Source organism: Centruroides vittatus, unplaced genomic scaffold, assembly GCF_030686945.1.
Source record: "Centruroides vittatus isolate TY-2023 unplaced genomic scaffold, ASM3068694v2 contig_904, whole genome shotgun sequence".
Lineage (NCBI taxonomy): Eukaryota > Metazoa > Arthropoda > Arachnida > Scorpiones > Buthidae > Centruroides > Centruroides vittatus.
The window spans coordinates 1,374,674-1,400,969 of NW_027122594.1; the positions used below are offsets into that span (position 1 = coordinate 1,374,674).

The 26,296-nt window shown below is 29.8% G+C and overlaps 1 protein-coding gene across 1 annotated transcript in view; it reads right to left on the minus strand.

Annotated features, from left to right (window-relative positions):
• The window catches only part of LOC136984131 (meiosis regulator and mRNA stability factor 1-like), a 129,460-nt gene that overhangs the window by 29,094 nt on the left and 74,070 nt on the right, over window positions 1-26,296 (minus strand). Inside the window, 7 exon segments of the mRNA XM_067281066.1 lie at window positions 759-986; window positions 6,982-7,184; window positions 13,553-13,598; window positions 15,572-15,802; window positions 18,827-19,038; window positions 21,332-21,597; window positions 24,941-25,122. Coding sequence (XP_067137167.1) covers window positions 759-986; window positions 6,982-7,184; window positions 13,553-13,598; window positions 15,572-15,802; window positions 18,827-19,038; window positions 21,332-21,597; window positions 24,941-25,122 — 1,368 coding nt within the window.

Sequence of the window (26,296 nt, forward strand, 5' to 3'; positions counted from 1 at the left end):
AGCAGTCCAGTTTCCATATAAACAACAATACCCATGATTACAATAAGCAACATCTACCATATATATAAAATTATTTAAAAAATGGGAATAAGTAATAATACTGTATATATATTAAAAAAAAAAAACATTTTTATAAACTTAAGGATTTTATTTCAGAAAAATTCAATTTAAACAAAAGGTTATTTAACGTCTAGTTTCTTCACCAGTTAACTAACTACCGAAGAACAGAATTAACTATATAATTATATAGTTATTTAATTATAATATATATAAATGAAACACTAATTTTATTTAATGCTGAATCATTTTGATTATGGTACTCAGACTTAACTCTTAAATTTAATTCTTCTCAAAGTTTTCCTGTGTACAACAAATAACTGAGAAATTTGTATAAAATAATATTTAATATCTTTTGTAGTTTGATGCTTACACAAAATATAAAAATGATCAAAAAGCTGTTTTATATATACAAAGTGTTTTCAACCACTTCTATTACATTTTTCTTAAAAACCATTTATTGTACAAGATAGTCTATAATGAATTGTTTTTAATGTTAATGCCAGATATCAGTAATTAGAAAAGCAAATATTTTTAATATACTAATATGTTTCTGTGCATTCATTCTTAAAAGTTAAACTATATTCATTATAAAGATGCCATGAATATTCAAATCGGAAACTTACCATTATACTTTAGAAATTTATATGTTAAAATTGCTTAATAGAAAGTTAGAAGTGCTTCTTTCGCAAATTACAAACCTTTAAGGAGCTTCTCAATTTAGATATAAGCTCAGGTATATCTGAAGCACCAAATTCTTGACAGCGCAATGAGTAACCATGTTGATTAGCATATATGCTAATTAGCTTATCTAACAAGATACATTGCTGAGGCGATGATCGCACAATAGATACTAGTCTGTCAGCTAATACCTTTAGTTTTTCTTGTTCTGTAAGCATAAGGACTTTTTCTTCACCAATTCCGCAAACCTGATAACAAAAAGTAAAATCTTTTTAAATAAATGTAGAAAGTAAGTTTACTTGAGATGAAACTTCAAAATCATAATAAAAAGCTATAGGTCTATTACAATAGCAAACTTTAAAATGTATTTTTTTTTTTATATATAAAAGTAATAACAACCGTTTATTTTTTGAATAATTCTATAAAAGTTGAAAGTAGAAGAAAACTTTAAATTAGATTATCTCATGACTGCAAAGAACTTCTTAATTTAATTTAACACTGTATATGAGTGAGGAATGGAATCAACATGTGAAAGTGTCTCAAACAACTTCATATTAAGTTTTATTTGCATGTCAGTAAGTAACAAAATCATCATCATCATCATCTATCATCTTAGATACTGAATAATACCATGTGTGTCTTCACTAACCAAACTGTTATTTTCAATTCAATTCTTTATTGTATAAACCTTAGTTCATTACAAGGGGTTAAAATATTACATAAAAACTGTAGTACAAATTAACAAATTAATGAAATAGTTTAGTACAGGATAACAGAAAATAAAATACACAATAATAATCATTTTTTTAAAATGCAATAAATTTATTAATCTTTCCGGGATTTAAATGTCAAATACTTTTTCCTACTGTTTCAAATTTGATACAGTGAAAGAATATGTTCCCAATTTTCTTACATTTGCATACTACAGTTACTGCAAATTCTCTAAGGATCTATTATTAGACTACTGTTATATGTCAAAATATAATTTTGATCACATCTCAACTGCAGAATTAATCATTTTACATGCTAAATTATGTCCATAAACAAATAATCCTCACACACAAATTGTTTTTTTTTCCCAACAAAGACCAATCTTCTTGTATTTTGTTCACAACACACTTAATGTTTGATAACTTTCGATCAAATGAGGATCTTCAGATAACCAGAGAAATGAGAAACCTTGTCAATCCAACAGATTTTTCAATGCCAATGACCAATTATATGTAAACTTATCCATCGTTGAACACAACTTATACAGTTTGTTATATGATACTTTAACATAACTTTTATCATTAATTTTAACAGTCTGATTCAAAAAAAAAACTATTGCTTTTACTATTAATATTGATATTCTAGAAACACCAAACTCCAAACACAACACACATTCTGGAATTTTATGGTATAATATAAAAAATTTTCAAAGATATAAAGCAAGAACAATTTCCATTTTATTATAATATGTAATTGACCATACAGGAGCAGCAAGAAGTAATACAGACAAAATCGTTGAGTGAAATACATAGGCTGTTTCTTTTTCAACCTCTGATGGTCCATAAGACAAAGACAAATGTAAATAACAAAATGAATTTATAACAAAATGAATTTATAACAAAAAGTTAGGTACAAACATGGTTACTTTTTAACATAATCACTGTGAAGATTGAGGCATCTGTCGTATCTGTGAATGAGCTTTGAAATCCCCTCTTCGTAGAATGTTGCTGCCAATGACTTGAGATGGACCCTAACATTGTTTTGAAAATCATCATTAGTTTCAAACTTCTCTGCCCTCCTAGCCACTTTTTCTGTTCGGGAAAGAGGTGGAAGTCACTTGGCGCTGAATCGGGGTTATACGCTGGATGTTTAAAGGTGGTGAAGGCTTCCACCTCCTCCCTGAACTAAAAACATGGCTAGCAGGGCAGAGGTTTGAGACTAATGATCTTCAAATCAACTTTGTTAAGGCCATCTCAAGTCACTGGCAACATTCAAGGAAAAGGAGATTTTAAAGCTCATCCACAGATAGACAAATGCCTCAATCTTCACGGTGATTATGTTGAAAAGTAACCATGTTTGTACCTAACTTATGGTAATTCATTCTGTTATTTACACTTGTCTTTGTTTTATGAACCATCAGAAGACAACCCTCAGTTTTAAATATGAGCAGAATTAATTTTAGCTCTTCAAAGAATAGGCCACATAGAACCCAGTGCCACTTTAGCCTTACGTATACTATAATTTTTAGCTTGTAAAAACTGTCCAGAAAACAAAAAGAATACTCCCAGGTATATGTAATTCAAAACAAATTGTGATGGCTGATTATTAAGAAACCATCTCTCTTTGGGTGATAATCTACCACCCTTCTTGAATACCATTACTTTCGTTTTTGATATTTATAATTAATTTGTAGTCACAACAAAATTCCTCTAGTATTGCAATCTTCTTTAGTAACATTTGTGAAGTATCAGCGAGAACAGGTTCCAGATAAGGTTCTAAATTAAATTAATTGCAAATTATATAAGAAAAGATAATTGTACATCTAAATTCGAACAAAAGTTGTGTAAGTTATGTGAGAGGAGGAGAGAAATGTCATCTAAACAATGTGACACAGAGGTGAGAAAAGGCATCTCTAGTCAACTCTTGCACATGCTAGATGATACATCTACATCAACCAAAAGAATGAGCCTTGACACAAGCGCTCATAAACAACAGATTGAGGTTAGGGTAAATTGAAAAAAGAGAAAGGTTTGGTGATCAGGAAGACATCGCATACATTCATTAAAATTCTAAATTGACAGAGAAAGGAAACAACGAACAAAATTACAAGCACAGGTTTCATAGTTCTGTCAACATTTCCCAGTCAGAGTTGAAGGATGGAGTCAGATAGATTGTCCAAAATAGACCTTTCTTGTGACCCGAACTGGTCTCGGCTTCCACATGGAGTCAGTGGCAGAACCAATTAGGAAAGAGGATACGAGACCAAAAAACCAATTGGAAATGGTAAATTGTCACAGAAACTTATAAAAGTCAAAAATTCAAGGTCAGGGAGAGCAGTCTCCTTTTGACAAGATTATTGTTCCTGTGCCTTCTTGTTGGAGTTGAGGACCTATCCCGTGCTTCACTCCAAATATCTAAATTCCATCAATGTCTGCCTATTTCCATCCATCCAATTGCAACTTTCAGCAACTGCATCGCCCCGGGGATACGGATTTTTGTTTAGTTTGACTAGTCAAAAATGGCACACACAATTTTTAAAAAAATTACATTATCATACTAGGACTTTGTGGCAGCGATGGAAAAGGAACAGTAATCTTAGATCATTGTATTTATATCATGTAGCTCTTAAGAGTTAGAAAATGTAGAACTCAATATTTGAATTATTTTCAAAGAATTATTTCTGATTTTGCTTATGATCCTAAAACATTTTCGCATACAGTTCCTAGATTCTCTAAATCAAAGATATTATAGATAGTGATCACGTATATAGTGTTTATAGTAACATTAAATAACATTACTTTAACTTATTTCCAGAAGTTTATTATAAAACATTAGATAGGTTGCAGCTGACATTTTCATTATGAAAACGTGTATGTCAGACATTCAATGCCCCCTTACTGTAAGCCTAGAAGTTTGACAATGGCATTTGAAATGTCAGTGGAATCGTGCTCGACGTTCCAAATGCCATCGTCAAACTTCCAAGCTTACAGGAAGGTGGCGCTGAACGTCCCACATACGTGATTTTGTGATGGAAACGTCGGCTGCAACCTCTCTATTATGAGTGGAGAATACTGGCACGTGCCATTTGGCATATATTTCTGATCACATTTACTTTTTCGGCTCTTATAGAAGCCATAAATTCTCTTGTTACTTCCACTTATAGCCCTTACCAAATTCCTTTTATAAAAGACTTGCTCCTTTGATGGCCTCTATTTTTATTTGTCTGTTTCCCCAAATATTGGCCTCTGGTTACATTCCTACCCAATGGGCCTGTTCTGTGATTTCTGTCTCCCCAAAAAAGAAATTAATTCCTATTGTCCTGACTACATTAGCTTAAACAATATTAAAATTATTTGAAACCTGTTTGTACAAAATTACGTATTTTCCAATAACTTCCCACTTATGCCCTGTTCAACATTCTGGTTTAGACCACCATTCCACAACAAGTAACCTTGAAACTCAGCATTTCATTTTATCAAACTTTGACCTGAAACTTCCAACTTATGTAATATATATTGACATCACAAACACTTTTGATTCTGTTCTTCCAAACAACCTATTGGATAAACTATCTTCAGAATTTAAAATTGATAATAAAATAATAACCTGTATTAATAATTAATTTTTTTTTCTTTTAAACATTACTCGTCAAATAAAAATTTCCAATTTTTACTTCACACATTTAATCCATTGATTGACGTTCTACAGGGATCTGTACTTAGTAACTTATTGCTTTCTTTTATTTTAAATATCATATTGAGTAAATAATTTTAAAAAATCTCAATTCAGAGGGATATATGTTGTGGAGAAAATTCAGAGTAATTTCAAGTAAAAGCACACTTTGAGTTTTATTTATTTTACTAATGTAATAACCTTAATAGATTATGCTTTACCCATATGGGTATTAGCTCCTGCTTCCACTCTGCATAAATCTCAACCAGAGTTGGCTAAAATCTATCTCCTTTTAAATAAGCAAATAAGCTTGCAAACCTCCTCTCTACTAATTCTCCCAAGATTGCTTTGTGCGCTTGGGTTCTCCCTTTTTTTTTAATGAATTGATTATTTTGACAGAATATTTTCTTATAACCATTTTAATGGTCTTCTCCCTTCTAAATTTTTTTCTTTTACAGGTTCCTTCTTTTAACTCTAGAGATTCTACCTGTTTATATTCTTCGTTTGCCCACCTTAACATTACACTTAAATCGTTTTTCTACAGGTATAAAAAAACTATTGTAGCCATTGAAGAAGAATATTTTTACATTTAAATTTAAAACAAAATAATAGATAAATCAACAAATAAATAATAAAATAAAAAAAATATGCTAAATGAACTAATACAATAACTATGTAAATAATGTAATAAAATAAAACAAAATAAATACATGAAAATGCCACTAAGTGTAAGGGCAGGTGTGAGCTAAAAATTTTTGTTTTAGGTTTTCTTTTATGTAGAACTTCCATGCACAATCTAGTCGATTCGCATCCCTAGCGTTAATACAACCATCTTTTAATTTACTTTTATATACAGTAATACCTTGACATACGCTACCCTGACGCAAACCCGGAGATACGTGATTTTCAAATCTCATCGATTCGTCTTTTGTTTGAGTGCCACACAACTCTTGATTACTCACTCCCCCCACACTATTGTTCAACTTACACATTCAGACATGTCGTGTGAAATCGACACATAGCTACAATTTATTTTGTGTTATTTATTTCTGTGTTTGATATATCTACGGAGACTTGGGAAACACTATTATGTCATTCAAACGAAGTAGAACTGATTCTTCTGCATCAAACAAGAAAAGAAAAACTAAAACACAAAAATTCTTAGTCTGCACCTGCCCTTACACTTAAATACACAAAAAAATGCCACTATTTTATTTTTATTTTATTACATTATTTACATCGTTATTGCATTAGTTCATTTAGTATATTTTTATTTTATTATTTATTTGTTGATTATCTAGTGTTTTGTTTTAAATTTAAATGTAAAAATGTCCGAACGTTCTAACATTTAAATATTGAGTTAAAATACGTTCGAGATTACTTCCATCTGAAGATGGCCTATCATATTGGGTTGAAAATGTTAATGTTTCTTTAATAAATGTTTTCTCAGCATCAGGTGTTGGATGATTTATTAAAAAGTTGGAGTTGAAGCATTTGCATCATCTCCACATGTTATTTGGACAATTTATCTTATAATAGATAAGAAAATGTATTTATCTTATTGTAGTAATAAATGAGTGAGTAAATTTATTAGTTTATTACTACATCAGTTTGAATAATTTTAATTTTTTCTAATTTTTTAAAAGTATATTTCTAAGTTTATACAAACCATTCATTACATTAAATTTGACACTTATATAAGAAAAGTTGGTATGGAGATGATATATGTGAACAGAGTTGATAAGAATTTAGTTAATGATTTTATAGAAATTACAAATTACTATACTGTAACATTAGAACAACAATACAAAATAACATAAGTATATCAATTGTGCGCAACACATTGTGATTTATAAATACCTCTAAAACGTCAGGAATTGCTTCAAAGAGTTCTATTAATTTTGAAAAGCCATAATCAGAGACCCGACATTGCTTGCCAAAATGATGGTGATAGGCAGGAATGAATTTACTAAATGGCATAGAGCAGTTTGGAACATGCTTAAATAGCTCTATGACTTCGGCTGCAAATTGTTTTGTTCTTTCTATTTCTTCTGGAGTTTGTTCTGAAATAAAACACTATTTTAAAAATTACGTTTTGGAACTTTTAATTTATATTGCAATATAATAATAAAATTGTAACTTACATATCCATAATCAGAGAGAGACAAAATACCTTATGTACTTTTCTAGCAACTTAAACTTTAATATAACTAATGCTTTCGGCTTGATTAATAAGTCTTCGTCATGTTTCTGAATGTATATTGTTTGGAATAATATTTAAAATTACACTATTAACTTAAACTTCAATATAACTAATGCTTTTGGCCATTATGTAGCCAAAAGCATTAGTTATATTGAAGTTTAAGTTGTTGGGAAAGTACATAAGAAATTTTACATCTCTCTAGTTACTGTCTAGTTTGAGCTTATACCAATATCAATATATACCCATAAACAAGTAAATCTAACAAGGGGAGGGCACGACCTGGAAAATTCACTTTGGGATGAGACTTGGTATATAGGTAGTACTCCTTTAGGATGTTTAATCCTCAAAACAAGAAAGCACAATGGCCAGCCAATTTTAAGAAAAAGGCCTTTAAAAATTCGAGCTCAGCTTATGTACTAATAAGTTTCGCTAGATCAGCAGCTGCTGAGCAGCTCAGTTGACATCGTTCTTGGCTACCGCTAAGTCGTTCAGCGTTCAAATCTCGATCAGTATTTTTTTTTTCTTCTTTCTAAACATTTTTTAAAATAAGTATTTTGAATATATATAAATATTAAAATTTTATTATAATAAATAATTTCATTTAAAAAATGTTTAATTAACCCTCCGTGAGTCGCACGGGTCTGTAAGACCCGGCGCGAACTTTAGTTAAAATTTTTTAATATTGAATATTTTCCAAAAAATCTGAAAAAATTAATATTCTTCTAACTTTCTAACCCGATTACCATGCTGTTAAATTTTTTTGAATAGCAACGCTCATTTTCGAGAAAAAAAATACTTTGGGTCTGTCAGACCCATGCGACTCATGATGGGGGTAAAAAAAGACAGTTTAATTTGTCGCCGTTGCCGATAGCGAGGGGTCACAATAACTTTATCGCGTTTAAGTTGTCGCGCGGTGTTTCTTAAATCCTATCATATCGTTATTTATTTGTATATTTATATATTTTTTTTTTTTTGTTATAATATTGTTTTTAAAAGTAATGCCTAATTAATTTTTAATTATTTTAATTATTTTTTATTCTTTTCATATAATTTTTATTTATCACTTTTATAATTAATTTATGATTATTCCTCGCTTATTAGGCGATGCAAGTTGGCCTTTTTTCACTTTTACTAAGTAATCAGAAACTTGTGAAAACAGTTTAGCTATAAAATTCCGGGAAATATCCTGCCCCCTCGGAAATGATCTTGGTAATCGAATTTACACAATCGCTATAAATTCTTTTGTTTTGATCGCGTTATGAGCTATAAATTGCTAATTAAATGTTCGACAGTGTTCAGATGAGTAAACATTAAGAAATTAGATATAAGGAAAATAATTACAACTACACGACAATCATATCGCATAGCTATAATTATTCTATAATCTAATAATCCGGATTAATCTGATTAAAATATTTTTAATTATAATCTGCTTTTATTATTTATTCATTTTTCATTGCGGCACAACAAAACAAACCTAAAAAGTTAGCCCGATCTACATAACAAGTAATTATGAATGAAATCGCTGCGTTTGATCGCGTAGCGACTGTTTTGTCGCGCGATACACAAAGCGCGACAAAAAAACTCAAAACTAAATTATGATAATACAAATTGTGAAAATTATAAAATTTTTGATAATTGCATTTTGATAACATTCAGATATTGATATGGATGCCTTTTTAAAGTTTTATTATGTGAATGTTTTATATTATAAAAAAAACAAATTACAGAATCGAGAACATGTCATTAATTGCCAAATTTTTGTTGGTCCTCTCATTATTTTTTCGATTGATTCATTTCGTGCAGAGAAAACATTTATATCTAAACTATCAACAAAGAATTTTGATAGATTGAATAATATTTTGACCGATGTCAATTTTTGAATTAGGTGATCGAGTTAAGCCTAACACACGACTATATCACATTAAAAATTAAAAATAAAATTCATGTGTAAAAATCTAACAGAACTATCTGTTAAATCTTGAAGAAGACATTCTAATGAGTAAAACAAAATAAAACAGTTGACAATTAATCGATTTGAAACCCAGAAAAAAGCATTTTTTAATAGAGCCATAAAACAATATTTATTGACTCTCGCAATAGGGGGTAACGCGAGGTCTATTATAAAATTTTTTAGCAGTAGTACTGAATTTCTACTCACTTCACACGAATGAGTGATCTTTCTTCCCCATTTGCAAACAAACCCGATGATTATCGGTGAAACGTTAGATAACTTACAGCGAGTTGAAATTTGATATGTTTATTATTTTGTGTTTTTTTCATCAAATTACATAAAAATAAATATTGAAAAGACAATTTTGTCAATACATAAGTGATTTATACTACTAAATAGAAAACAAAGCGTAGAATTTAACGGAAAAATTGTAGTTCTTCTACGCGATAGAAAAAATTCATTAATTTCAAGATAAAAATGGCGGGTCTGACAGACCCATGCGACCTAAGTAAGAGAACGATTCCTAGCGATTCATGCAGGGTTAACACACATTACATGTCATTTTAATTATAATAATACAAAATAATTAATAATAATAGTTATAAATAATTAGTTATGGAACAACAGTTTTCATTTATTATTCTATTGTATCAAATTTTTCGAAGGTTACTACTCTTATTAATTCTCACCACTTAAAAATAAAAAGTATAAAACATGTCTTTTATATTCATCCTTTACTTCCATTTTAACAAAAATAAACAACTAAAATGTTTCCAATTCCAACAGTATTATATAAATGAGATCCAATTTAACACTTCAGTGTGAAAAGTATCACATTAGACTGACATTTTCAACAGCAAAACAAGATTTTTCTCAAGGTCATAAAAATGGGCATGGACTTATGGACTGGCCTGATATTTGGAATGTCAGTTTACTTTTGGATTTGGAAGAGATCATAGTGTTCCGTAATATATCACACCATAATACAAATAGTTTAAAATGTCTGTGAATGAAGATACTATCAGTTTACCAACAGTTGATGATGATGATGATGATTATTAATACACTTTTTAATTATAATAATACAAAATAATTAATATGACATGTAATGTGTGTTAAACATTTTTTTAAATGAAATTATTTATTATAATTAAATTTTATTATTTATATATATTCAAAATATTAATCAAATTGAAGACAAGTCTGCCCAAGAGGGACCACCATTTATTTTGCGCTCCAGACTAAAAACATACACATATGGCGACAGGCCTTCCTTTTTAGGCTTCATGTCGCCAAAGGTAAAAAAGTCCTTTAAAAAAACACAAACATCCAGTTAAAACTAGGAGTCGGTGACACACAGACGTCTTACTCTTCAACCCCATCCAGCCAGTGGGTGTTTCCGCTTTTTTATCTGCTGGAACAAGTGCTGGAAAATGCAAATTTTTAAGCTGCACCCTGGCGTCGGTATTTTAAAATTTCTTTTTGTCGATTTTTCCGACCGATGGCGAGATTATTATTAATCAAATTGTGTATGTTTTTAGTCTGGAGCGCAAAATAAATGGTGGTCCCTCTTGGGCAGACTTGTCTTCAATTTGATTAATAATAATCTCGCCATTGGTCGGAAAAATCGACATATTCAAAATACTTATTTTAAAAAATTTTTAGAAAGAAAGAAAGAAAAAAAAAAATACTAATCGAGACCGAGATTCGAACCCTGAACGACTTGGCGGTAGCCAAGAACGATGTCAACTGAGCTGCTCAGCAGCTGCTGACCTAGCGAAACTTATTAGTACATAAGCTGAGCTCGAATTTTTAAAGGCCTTTTTCTTAAAATTGGCTGGCCATTGCGCTTTCTTGTTTTGAGGATTGAACATCCTAAAGGAGTACTACCTATATACCAAGTCTCATCCCAAAGTGAATTTCCCAGGTCGTGCCCTTCCCTTGTGAGTTCTTCAATCACACGTGAAATTATATTTAGAATAGAAGTATATTCTGATAATCAGAGCTATCAACAGGGAAGCAGGATATTTTTCCCAGGGTCTGAGAATAAACTTAGTGATCTGTAGTGGTTTCAATCTCCTATAAATTTAATTAGTTATTTCTACTATTAAGTTGCTTGTATGACATTTGACAAGACACCACAAACTCATTCATCGATAGAACACAAGCAATGGAAGAATAGAAATGGGTCATTCATGAAAAGTGATCAAGATCTGCTCGACCCTCTCAGATTTCAAATGGTATTTGGCACAAAGGTAGCTAACAACCTTAAACTAAGCCATGCATTAAAAACTGTGGCTGGATTTGCCTGACTATCAGATTTAATCCTTTGGCAGTGGGGCTGTCAGTTCAAAGAGCTGGTAGTGGCTTTGCTACCATGTACCAGTGAAAGTACCTGATAGCCTCTTGGTATAGTTTTAACAACTACACTCAAACCTGTTTTTGTGCGGTCTTTTTTGTGCAATTTTTTTATACGTGCAATGTGTTTTGTGCAATTATTTTTGTGCAGTATACCAATTTGATTGAAATTCATATATCGCGCACAAAAAATCACACAAAACAAATCGCACAAATAAAAAATCGCACAAAAATAGACCGCACAAAAACAGGTTTGAGTGTATAGGATTGACTCTAGTCACAAATTCTACATGTGTCCCTTTAGCATGGGAATACAAGAATTCAAAATAGAAGCTCTTGAAGAATAAGCATTGTGTTTCTATTAGGCTAAAATGAAACAAAACATGGTTATTCTAAAAATCAAACTATTTTGGATATTAATCCAAATCCTTGCAAATTTTTTGCTTAATATTGAATGAGCATAGCTCAGCAAGCATGCACATTCAAGAACTTTTAATTGAATTACATGACGACAACCAGACAGTGAGCTAACAGGCTAAGTTGCATTCCATTGTCTTGTATAGTTCTAAAGTTATTAGTTATCAAAGTGTGTCTTTTGTTTTAACAATCAAGTTTTTATTCAGATATCACTATGTTTAATGCCACATTTCTGTCCTTAGCAGAGCCAAGCAAAAAATTACAATCATATATTTCAATAGAAGGAAAGATGCTCTTTCTAATGCAGCAAAAGCCAAGTGATTTTTGACATCATTTGAAGTAAATGTTTTATAATAATTCGAGGGTGCAGATCTGGCGAATATTGTGGATGTGATAGCACATCCCATCCAAGCTGTAACAGCTTCTGACGAGTTACAAAACTTGTGAGATCTGGAATTATCGCAGAGAAACAACACCTTTTCTGATGATCAATTCTGGCCTTTTCTGTTTAATGGTATCACTCAATCTGTCCAGTTAATGGCAGTACACTTTCGAATCAATTGTGGAACTGTGTGATAGAAGCTAAAAAAAAAATTTCCCTTAAAATCCCACCAAACAGAGCACCATTTTTTTTTTTAATATGAATATTGGCTTTTGAATTGCTTTGAGCCAGCTCAACTCTTCTACTTCGTGATCACTTGTGTTCAACATTGTTATAAGCAATCCATTTTTTGTCGCCAGTTATGATTCGCTTCAAAAATGGATCATTTTCTCGACATTTGAGAAGCAAATCACAGATGTTGATGCGACAGAGCAAATCTCTTAAGAACATGTGGAACTCATATATTGAGCTTCGAAATGAAACTAAGTCATTTCAAGTGATCATAAATGGTTGAATTCGACAAATTTAATCTCTTAGTGATTTGTCATGTTGTTACTCGGCAGTTTGCTTCAATCAATACCTTTATTTCATCTTCATCAGCTTCCACTGGCCTTCCAGAACATGGTATATCTTCAATATCGAAATTGACAGAACAAGATTTTGCAAACCAGTTTTGGTAATGCTGTTCTGTCGACACGTCTTTTCCATACGTGTCACACAATTTTTTTCTTGCTTGGATGGCATTATTACTGATAATAAAAAAGCAAAATATGCCAAAAAGGCTGCTTTCAATTTTCCATATTTGATGGGACACAAACAAAAATAATAATAATAAAACAATTGCGCAGAATCTAACAAAAGTTTTTACAAGTAAGCATTGAAATGTCAGCTATCAAAATATGTAACAACAATACAGTTTATATTTAAGTGTAAAGTATTTATTATTAATAAAATGCAGACACAATTTGTTTTTGCCAGCATTATAAGTGACTATCAATGAAAATGATAGAAATAACTTTCTCATTTTTAAATTAAAACCCTAAAATACACATCTAAACAAAGATCAAACGCATCCTTGCCCTACCTACTATTCTCCTTACATGAAAAAAAATATTACCTCTCTTTGGAATGCCTATGATTATTTCTTCTTCAGAAGATGCTACCTAAATGAAATAATTAAACACATCTCAATATCATACAAATACATTTTTAAAATATTTCTTTACATCATTTACAAATTGGAAATTATTACAATTATTTTTATAATTCTATACAATGAATTTGCCGAAGAGAAATTTTAAATATGATCTTCCAACGTACTTTTAATTTGAATTGTCAAACAAACAAACTATTAAGTTATAAATGACTAAATGATTAAGACGGTTAAAAGTATTAATGCCGAAGACAGAATAAAGAAATGGGAAAGTGTACGAAAGTTACTTAACTTTTCATTTCTAAAAAATACTTTTCAAAAATATGATAAATGTAAATAAATTATAAAATATTCAAAATAAAGTAGCAAACAGAATAATGGGAACAAGTTTTTTTATCGTATCTAAATATTGTCGATTACATTCTTTGAAAACGTTCAGATTTGAAAGAGACAAACTTATTTTTTTCGTGATTAAAATAAATTGACGTTTCTGCAATAAGACAATTCTGTACTCAAAATTAAATAAATGTTGCCAGCATCGGTATTTGAAGAAGGAAAAAAGTTACAATGTTCAATACTCCTACATTCTTTCTTTGAATGTATTTAATCTGACGACGATAACCACAGTTATTGAAAATGTTTGTCTCTGTTTTTTCCATTTTTTTCTTCTATATTTATATCCAGTTTCTGTATTGTTTATATGTCAATCTTGGAATGGAATAGATACGACGGCCCTTGAAAATGACAGTTGTATGCCATTAAAATAAACAAATAATAATTTAGAGAGAATATTTATGTCAGAAAATATATAAACTTTTTTCCCTTATTCAGACATTAATAACTTTTTCAAAGAATAGTTTTACTAGTTTTAACATTTAATTTACTAGCATTGAATTAATTTCCCCCTGTTGAATTACGAGCAAGTATTCTACTTTATGGGAATATTTTATATTATAACAAACTTTTTTTTCCCCTGGAAAACTTTCACGAATTTGCCACTGTTTAACACTTGTCTATACAAGTTCATCATTCATCCAACGTCAAAGTTGTTTTTTTACGAATAAATAAAGTAGAATACTCACTCGTAATTCAATGGGGGAAATTGTGCTAGTAAATTAAATGTTGAAACTAGTAAAACTATTACAATTTGTTTATATTATAGTTTTTGCAAAATTTGAATTTGATAATAGATTTCATAGTTTTAAATTAAATGAAGAATACAAGAGAAATTATTTCTATTTCGAATGTTTAATAAAAATCAAATTTATGTTTTAAACAGATGAATAAACATTTTTAATTTGTAACACAATGTAACGTTTTTTTATTTTCACAAGGATCGCAAAATTTTGAATATAAAATGCAAAAATTTTGGATAGAAAAATTCACTGTTTTTTATAATATAATTAAATTCTATTAGAATTTCTTATTCGAATAAAAACATTATAATAATCATCGAAACTGAGTGACGACATTTGTTTTCACATTAGGCCACTGGAATGAAAAGAACTTATTTTAGTTACATTTTATGAATTTGGTTGGCGGTTTTGGTTTCGTGACGTAATGCATTACAAAATTTTTTACATTTTTACCAATGAGAAATAGGCTCCTGGTTAACATTTTTGTACAGAATGTCTGATTTTCAAGAACATATTATCAACTATAATACAGGAATCTCCTGCTTCATTTTACATCATATTGTTAACAAAACTGATGATAAACAAATTTCAACTGGAATCTGTATAAGTAAGAATAATAAATTATTTTTGGAGGATAAAACAAAACAACCTTCAAATGCCTAAAATAGTGTTATTTAAGAAAGGAAGAAAAAAAAAAAACACTAAGCTATCCATCCATTTAGAAGACTAAAAAAGTTCCATTAGATAACAATAAATAACTAACAATTGTCAATCAAACTAATTTAGTATAACTCAGAACAAACTTTTACAGAATCCTTATTTAAATTATTTATAAATACTACATTACCATAATTATATTTTCAGAAAGTTCTGCCAACATGTCGACCGTTTCGCAGACTCCGTAATCAGTTATGTCAAACGCTTTATTTATGCACTGCTCATAAATTATGGGAAGTTCTTTAAGGGTTACTTGCTTACTCGCTCTCGACTTCAAGATTCGAAGGAGATCGGAAGAAAATCTTTTAATTTGAGCCCGATGAGTGAGTATTAATATACGATTCTGTCCTTGGCCTAAAATCTGAAATTTATAGATGTAAGAAAATTATTAAATGTTAAATAGTTTCTTTTCTTATATGTAATTACATAAAAAGTTTTAGTTGGGCATTATTTTATACATTTTATCTATCAGAATTACAACACGTTTAATACAAGAAAACAAATATAATATTAAACCATAGAATAATCAATAATAAAACTGATTTATGCAAAACTCCTAGAACTATCAAATCCCCATATCAAATGTAGCATTCGAGTTGAACTTACATTTTTCCATATAACATAAAAATTATCATCATGTGTTAATTTTTTCATTTTGTAGCTTGAACAATGATGATTACTAAACATAGAAAAGACAGAGGAGAAAGTGATTAAGGAATGAAATTGTTTTTTGTTTTTTTACGTTATTGATGACGATATCTCTAACAGTTTATGATTTTATATGAATCATCACTAGATTTCAGAGCATACTTAAGCCTGACTTACTTTTGATACTTAAAAATATTAAGAATTTTTCTGAAGTCATCAACGGAAACTCCTCAATAGTTAACTGTTTAAGATGTAGTGGCATTACTTAGTTCCTTTAGAAAAATCATTCACTGAGCTCATCACCTCCGGTACATGCAGATCTTGATGACCGATTGGTGAGCTGTCACCAATCATTGCTTACACAGTGAAGCCTTTAGGAGCAATTTTAGAAAAAGTGATGACTTTAGGAAAACTCAATATTTTTAATCATTATTTTAATTACGAAAACACAAAATACGAATGAAAATATATTTTACTAATCATGCATAGTTTATTATTAAATTACATTACAAAATTAATAATCTTATTTTTCAAGTAATTATTTAAAATAATTCAAACTGATTGAAGTGCATCCAATTTTTTGTTTTATAAACACTGGTTCGATATGTAATAGTCCTCATCTAAATAGATACACAATGAGAGAATGATCCTGCCTGTTATATATAACAGAGTGAAAGTATAGTGATTAGTCAAAAAAATGACCCTCCTGAAGATTTTTACATTTTTGGACTTGGGACACCTTCCAACATTGAGAAATGAAAAGAAATTCAGGAGGTTTTTTTTCTGTAAGTATGGATATTAATTTGTGTGGAGGACAGATTTTTTTCGACCTCTTTGTAGCTCAATGACTCCTGTATACAACAATTATAATTCTTCTTGTGTAAAATGAATATCATTCTTGGTGAAGCAGTGGTTTGCCTATAATGTAAATGTGTAAATCCATTAAATTAATTTCATATTTAGCACATGTAAAGCTATGACTGAGTGCATTTGTCAGTCAATTGATCCTTATAAATTTCAACCATTCCTGATATTTGTAAAAGAAATAAAAAAATAATCGACTTTATATTCATGATTGAGGCATTGAAACTAATAAATTTATCAATTTATTGTCATAATGTTCTTGGAGGACGTCTTTTCGTAACAACATTGACGTTAGATATAGACCTACACTAGAAATGAGCCAAATGTCAGATTCCTCATCATCTTACTTCTCTTGGCACTCAAATGTATAAACCTCAATTACTCAAAAGCTGGGTAATAGGCTCTCACCATCATTGTTTCAATGCTACTATTAGTATAATTCTTTATTTCCTACCTTGGCACTGTAGTCTCCATCTCTTTTTTTTCTAATATTAATCTGAAATATCTTATTTCATGTAGTGAAGTTTTTCTGAAGCCCAAGCATAAAAATGCTTGTTATAATTTCTTTCCATGTTTCAATCGAACTAATATTTATCATCACTACTTAAGTTTTGATGTTATTCTTAAATTTCAAGCTTTTTCATTGCTTATTCTTCACTTAGTATGTATTTTATGAGATGTAAAAATAACAAAACTAAAAATTTTACAAAATTATCAAGTGATCAAGCCAGCTTATCACGTGATAATTTCATTTTGGGGAGTGACTTTCTGGCCAGCCTCATCTTGACTTTTATTTTCTTTTATATCTTACTACTTCACAATTTTGTATGCCTGATTCTTTGCTAATGACAAAAATTTTGAGAATTTATAACTAGAAGCTTTAAAATACTTAAACCTATGATTTCCAACCTGCGAAGTCAATCCCCCTAGTGAGTGTGACATGGCAAAAGTGATGTGAAATTTTAGAGATATTTTTCCTCTGCTTTTTGTACAGCTAATCAAGCCCAAGCCCGACCAGTCAGCCCTGATCACATGCTGTTTTTCAATTCCAAATGATTGCTGATCTATCAACCTGGTATGTCACTGTTTTAATGACATTGCTGACTGAATGTAGATGTTGTGAGGGCACAGCAAAAGTAAAACATTTCTGAGAGCCTCTCCATGAAATATGAATATGATTAATAATAAAACTCTGCATAACGTTTTCAGCAATGAATGGTAGAACTTGAAGTAGGATGAAAATAGTATCAAAAACTATATACTTAAAAAAGAATAAAATTTATACCTGTCATGCTATCATGCCATTAATAAACAAACATTTTGCTGCAACCATTACTCCTCACATTAAAGAAACGCCATATACTGTTCATTAATGTATCAGACGACTCGAATAAAATCAAAAGCATTTCTCGGTTTTTGTTTTCTTAATCAGAAAGCATATGAATTTTTGTTAAATTAAATATAAAATGAGATAATGATGAAATTTTGGTGTTTTATTAATATCCTTTTTCTTGAAATAAAACCTTCACAAACACATTTCGCACAGAAACATGAAGTAACATGCATTTTAAGTGTTCTGTATTTGCAGTCTCATCCTCCCATCTGTAGATCACAGACCTTGTATAAGAAAGATCAACTTTTTCTTGAAGCAAAAAGTACTACATGATTGAAGTATAAACAAAATTTCACATATGAAATAATATTTCTGTCAAAAATGTTCAAAAAAAGGAGACAGTCACAAAAACAAATACATTTAGAGACCATTTCTGAAAAAGGAGACTAACAGCTAAAATAACTACTCATTCCAAGGCTTGTATACTACAAAATAAAAAAACAAAGAAGATAAACTTTACGGAAGTAAAAAAATTGTTACCTGAACAGAATGAGGAACAGCTTCGAGTAAGTCAATTAACTTAGTAAATCCATAGTCGGCTACACGGCACTGCCTTCCAAAATGGTGGTGATAGGCAGGAATGAACTTATTGAATGGAATCGAACATTTCGGTTGACTTTTCAATAAGTCGATCATCTCTCGACTGAAGAGTGCAAGTTGTCCTGCAAGTGCAGGACTGATGCTACGCATTTCTGAAATTAACACGTACAGAAATTTTAATTTTTTAATTTTAAAATATATAATTATTTTATTTTTAAAAATAACAAATGTATCATCATCATCAGAACTTTAATTTCAACAAATTCTTTATGAAAACCAGAATTTATATATATATATATAAGATTGGGTTGATGATGATAACCAATAATAATAAGCACAGAGCCCAAATGGTTGAGTTGAAAACTGAAACATGGTACACAGTTAGGATACATCATGAGAATGCACACTAAGAAAAGGATTTTTGGAAATCCCCCAGCAGGAGAGAGGGAGAGGGTTAAGAATTATCCTGAAGAACTCTGCTTCTACTGTACTATTTTAAATGTGGTTTTTTGCATTTTTGCAGGAAATTGAACATATTTTTTAGACCCATCTAAAAAGTCTCTAATCAATCTCAGAAGAGGACTTAATTCTTGAACCTGGTGAAAACAGGTAAGATTAAGATTATTAGATTATAATTGATCGGCTATAATCTAATAATCTTAATCTCTGCTATCATTACTTTTGTTCGAGCAATACCAGACTTATCTGCTAGTGTGTATATATATTCCGGTTTATATGAACAAATATGCTTGTGCAGTTTTTAAAGTTTATAATCACACACACGTATGTATATGCATGTGATATAAAATTTTCAAAAATTGCACAAGCATATTTGTTCATATAAACAATTTTGATTAACCTAGAAGAATAGCAGTACCAAATGAATGTAAGAATTCAAGGATAATATGATTCATGGGTGTGGCTGTTTGAATGCTAAAGATAAAATAACAATGCATAGTGCTCTTAACACTGGACAAAGTGTTAAAGCACTAGGTAATTATTAGTTATATTGTTTCCTGCTTCTGTGAATATTTTTGACTCTTTCATTTTGTAAATAGTCAAATCTAAAAAATTAACAAACTCCTCTCTGTCGGTGAAAGTGTAACTCATCCTGTATTTTTATTAATGACTCTTATAAAGTCTTGTACCATTTCTTTACACCTCCAGATGATAAACATGCCATTGACATATCTCATTATAAGTTGTGTTTTTCAAAACTTGAACTGTAGAAGTTTCTACCAATCTAAATAGTATGTCTACAGTGTGCCCAGAAGATGGCGATACCACAGTGACTCCCCTCATTTGTACATAATATCTACCTCCCCAGTAGCAGTACGAGTTATTTTAGCAGTTCATTTTAGCATTGAATTTATTTAATTTTATCTTTCTCACAAATGTGATGCATCATCAAGGAGCTAGCTGCTTCTATATATATACATATATGGAAGGATAAAGGCATACATAATCCAATACTATAAAGATATTTCTGAGGATTATAATTATCTTGAAGTATCTGAAATCCTTTTCATAACATCTCACAAACTTTGTGTTTACTTCATTGCTAAACCTAAAACAATGAGAAATTACACAATGTTTTTTTCAAGTATTATAATGAAAGCTAAAGTTTATTCAATTACAGGTCTTAAGGGCCAACCTTTCCATGAGCCTTTACTCTACCAAATAGTCTGGATTAGAGCTGCTAAAAGAGATCCTAAATACATAAACAAGATACCACACATATAACTGGATGCAACAATGTCAAAATAAACACACTAAAAATCAAAAATATGAGCAATAAAATATTTTACTAACTAAACAAATGTTTTAAACTATCACCTTCAGATTGTGAATACATAACATGGAAAACAAAACAAGTTTTAAAAACAATGGCACGACAATTTCATTGGTTGATGCAGTGCACAACATGGATACTTATTTGTAATAAAAAATTTTTAATTTTTTTAGTATATTTCAGAAAAGGACTTCATGCACACATCTAAAATCAGTCTGGAAGTGAAGAATGAAGAGAGGTTCGGGTAGAGTAAATGACAATGCATCTGCACAATAAGCAGGAGTTGCAGGTTTGAGTACCATTCCAGGCTGATCTTTTCTTCTAGAATATTCTAAAATTACATTTAATTACCATATTTTACAAACTATAAGACACACTTTTTTCTTCGAAAAATTGCCTCCAAAATTCAGGTGCATTTTATAGTCCGTAGCGTCTTATAGTCCGTAAAATACGGTATTTATTTATTATTATTATATTTAACAAGAGCTGGCAGCCTGCCTCCTACCAAATTGCTTAGTAATTATTCAGCCGTATAGTCTGATAGAGTATCTGGTCGTTCAGTTCGTTCAGTATTTGAAATAACTATCTAGTTAGTTATATTTATTATATATATTTAATTTATATATAAAACAAAACAGATAAAAATAACCTACCTTGTTCTGAAGGTTTATTTTCTAACCACTGAATTTTTTTAATTGCTAAAACTGATTTGGTGATCTGAACACCAGGAATACAGGCTATCAAATGTTCTAATGGTACCCCTTTCCCAACACATTGAGATTCACTGCCATGCTGTTGACAGTTTTCATTATTACCATCAACATCTGATGAAACTGCACTAGTTTCTTGAGACAGCTTACTTTCCACATTTTCCATTATTGGTAATGGGCCAAATTCTGCCAGGTAACATAAGCAAAAACTGAAATAAAAAATTTCGTTGTAATATTGTATGACTAACTCGATACTTATTTTTTAAAAACATAAGAAAAAGATGTTATAAATATGACAACAAAATTTCAACAACACTAACATCTTTGATCCTGTTGAAATGTCTTCGTGTGTATACAAACCAAACATCCCAAGAAGCCAATGTATTAATAATCAACCAGCTAACAGCCAAATTAATTGGGCAGGAATTATGCTACACATATTAATTAGAAATTACATGACAAGAACAACTACAAGTAGACATTATGCACCATCTCTTAATGAAAAAATTAAATTATAGTTACCACTTTCATTAAGAGAGAGCACCCAACGTCTACCTCTAGTTGTTGTCATGTAATTCCTAATTAATATTTGTAGTTTAATATTTGTAGTTTAATTTTTGCACCCAATTAATTTGTCTGTTGGTTGGTTGATTGATTATTAATACATTGGCTTCTTGGGATGTTTATATATAAATGAAGACACTTCAACAGGATCAAAGATGTTAGTGTTATTGAAATTTTGTCGTCATATCTTGTGCCAAACAGTTAAATTTATAATTTAAATATATATATAAACTATAATAAATAAATATATATATTTATTTATTATAGTTTATTTCAATTCAAAAGTTCTGTTCTTATTGCATTTTATTCCAAATTTTTTGTAATTTACTTTATTATTTTTATCATTCTTTTAGTCACTAAAAAAAGTCACTATATTTTCAATATATTTCAATTAATATTTATGTTCAAATTTTGATATTTACAAATTTAATTATGCTGTTCTGACCAATCAAATTTTACAATAGTATTTTTAAACCGTTCTAATTTACCTGAGGAAGATCTCTACACCACATCAAAAGTATTGTTTTTATCATCACTGAAATGATAACTTTATTGACATTAAAGTGCTAATTTCATCATAATAAAAGAGTTTTAATGTTGAAAGAAGGTTTTGTTTATTTCATATATAATTATTGGCATGAATAATACAGTTCATTTCATGGATACATTATTGAAACATAACCAAAAAATTGCCTTAAATAATCAGGATATAACTCATGATTATTTAAGGCAATCCCAGGTCAGTTCTTTCCTTTCAGGTGTTTCTAAATTATTTAATAAATTATTAAAATTATAATTATTAATTTAGTTAAGAGATGGTGTCTATCGTCTATTTGTAATAGTGATTTACTTAATATTAATTATTAAATTAGCAGAATTATAGCTCAAATATTAAAGGCAATCATTTGGTTATGTTTCTATATACATATACATATCGGGCTTTGTGATGTTTGATATACTTGGATACATTATTATAGAAGTTCCTTATTATTTATTTACATCAGCTGGCAATTATATTGTCTTTCAAACACTTTAAAAATTTAACAGTATGCCCGTCACACCTTCTCCAGCAATTTAATTCTCAATGTTAATGTTTTCAGATAAATTTAATACTCATCTTTAGGCAATCAAATAAAATTACATTACTCAAATTCCAAAAGAAAGTATACATTCCAAAGGCTTAATCTGAACATTCAATCAATCAACACTATTATTTCAAAAATAAGACATATTATTAGAAAACCAGAAAAGTGCCATTAAAACTGGGAGGATGAGCATTAGCATAGTACTTTTGATACACGTAACTTTCAAGTCAGAGGCAACAGTAACTGTAAATGGCAATACTTGATGCATTAGGAATGTAAGACAATGGATCTATAAAATGGTAGCATTTCTCCAGCAGTGCACAAAGGAAGAGCTGTGTAGCACTGTCAGATTTTTGACAAAAACCAAATCGGTATCCATTGGCATAAGCAGAAACAGTAAGAACATGACAACGTGAGTAACACAAGTATATTAGTCAAGTTCTAAGGTTCCAAAAAACAGCCACGATTCTGTGATTCTTTACAGTTGGAACCACAGTGAATGCCATGAAAAAAATCTTCCAAAGAACTGTGGCTGTTTTTTGAACCTTAGAACTAGTTTATAAACCCGTAAGCAACTCACGTAGTCGTTTCCTACCATACTTGTATGTGTCAATGGATGTCAATTGGTTTTTGTCAAAAATCTGACACCACCACACTGCTCTTGGTTTGTGCACTAGTAAAGAGGCACTGTCATTTTATCTGTCTGTTGTATTATGTTCTCACACATTAACAGTGTTGCAAATTGCACTTACCGTTTCCTCTGACTTGGAAGTTTCACGTGTCAAAATTGCTATGCTATTGCCCATCATCCCAACTTTTAATGGCACTTTTCTGGTTATCTATTAAAATGTGCCTTATAGAACATAATAAAAGATGTTAAGTGTGTTAATTTAATGAAAAACAAAATGTGAAGGGTGTTAATTTAATGAAATGAATTTAATACAATCCGTGGGATTTAATAGTAAATCAATTTGGATAATAACCAATAATGTTACATAATCATGTTCAAAATTTAACCAAATTGTAAGATCTAACTGGAGAAATAAAAGAAACAGTGCACCTTGTAACTTCAGCGGTATATTTAATAAATCATAACGTTATTGGCTGAATACCATAAGCCTTCCTCAGTGAAGTACACCATTTAAAATATGACAAACATAAGCATATTGAATTCAATTGAAATAATTTAAAATTAAACAGTGTTCTAAAGAAGACACTCACAGAAAAAAAATTAACAATTAATAATTACAAATAATAAAAATAAAGAATTATTAATTGTTAATTTTAACTTTTTCTGTGACACGACCAATGTAAAAGCGGACTTCGATAACGTCACCCTCATTAAGAAGTTGTTCAAAACGGACCACATTAGGGCATTGGAGACCCTGGAGATTTTCTGTGACAGTGTTCACTTCAGAACACCATTTAATTTTAAATTATTTCCATTGAATTTGATATGCGTACGTTCGTCATATAATGCAGTGCTTCGCTAAGGAAAGGTCTATGGTATTAAGTCAAAAACATTATGATTTATTAAATATCCTGCTGGAGTTACAAGATGCACTGTTTCTTTTAACCAAATTATTTTATTCTTAGTAAAAACAACCAAAAATTACTATTATTTACTTTTTACAAAAATTAAACTAAGAACACAATTTTAAATTAAAATTATATATTATTGATAGAATAACTAAAAACAAATTAGCAGAATTTATTTATGTACAAAAATAATACCAAGTTTTATAACCTTTTAGATTAATTATAAAGTAATAATATATCTACCTACTCGCGTATGTACAAACATTATCTGCTTATCTGATATTTCATACATAGGAAATTTATGTTGTCAGTTTGAAGGACAGCTTATGTATAGTATTTCTGCTTTTTAATTTATCATTATTACCTATTTAATGGTAATGATCCTTGATGAGTATCCAATAATGTATGTACACGAGGTGCTAATGTTTTCAAAGATATTTGAACATTTGGTAGAGGATAAACACTATCTTGTTCGGCCCATCCGAGAGACTCGGATACGTGAAAGTGGTGTTCGCAATACGGTTTTTCTAAAATTTGTTGAACTTCCTATTAAAAAATAAATAGTCCATTAAGTGACACTAAGTAATAGCATTATCTTTCCAATTTCCAAGAGCAAAAGTAAACATTAAAATTAAAATATTCTTCATAACTTGCAGCAATTTTATTAATTATTTTTTTAAATAAAATCTCTTAACAATTAGAGGAATCCTTTAAAATCTTTAAAAGATTTTAAAGAGAGATTTTTTAGTACTTAGACTAACTAATCGATCTGTGTATCTTGTTTTGTTTAAAGATTTTAAAGAATTTCTCTGATTTTGAGAGATTTTAATAAAACAAAATTAAAATTTACTATCATCTTACAGCTATTCTAAAATTATTAAAAAAAGTAAATCTTTGCAAAATGGAAGCTTTTAAAAAGAAATTGCACATGAGTAGATGTTTGACAATAGTAAAAAGAATTGATTTAGAACAACTGAAAGTTATCAAATTCAAAATTATAAAAAAGGTAAAACTACTTTAAAAATAGTGCTTTATACAATCCGATTCTATTTTTAAATAAAGTCATTTCATTGAATATATCACATTTCTCTTTAAAAACTTAGTTTACAGAACTTGAAACAGTACACAATACAGTGGAACCTCGCTTAATGAGCATAATTCGTTCCAGTCTTACTCGTAATGCGAAACACTCAAACCCCAAACAATTTTTCTCATAGGATTTTATGTAAAATACGATAATGCGTTCCATGCCGAAAAAATAATACTCAAATATTTTATGTATAATGCTTATTCAAAGAAAATTATACAATAAACATTGTTAAGGAGCGTGAATCATCATCTTTTCTTCTAGAGCGGAATGAACCAACCTGAAATACGAATTAGATTTGCAGAAAAAAAAGAGATTAGATAATTTGTTCAATAACACACCAAACAATATGCCAAATTCTTGGCCTATGTAAAGGCTATAATTAAATATTAGAAATTAATTTGATTAGAGGTAGGTGGATAGTTGTGTTTCCATCTTATATTAAATTTAATAATTATTTAAAAATTAATTTTTAATTTAGAAATTTCTGGAATTTAATTTGGAATCGGTCGTTAAATTTAATACAAAATGGAAGCATAACTGTCTACTTTTAGTCAAATCAATTTCTAATATGTAATTATAGCCTTTACGTAACCCAAGAATTTGGCATATCGTTCGGCGTGTTTATTATAT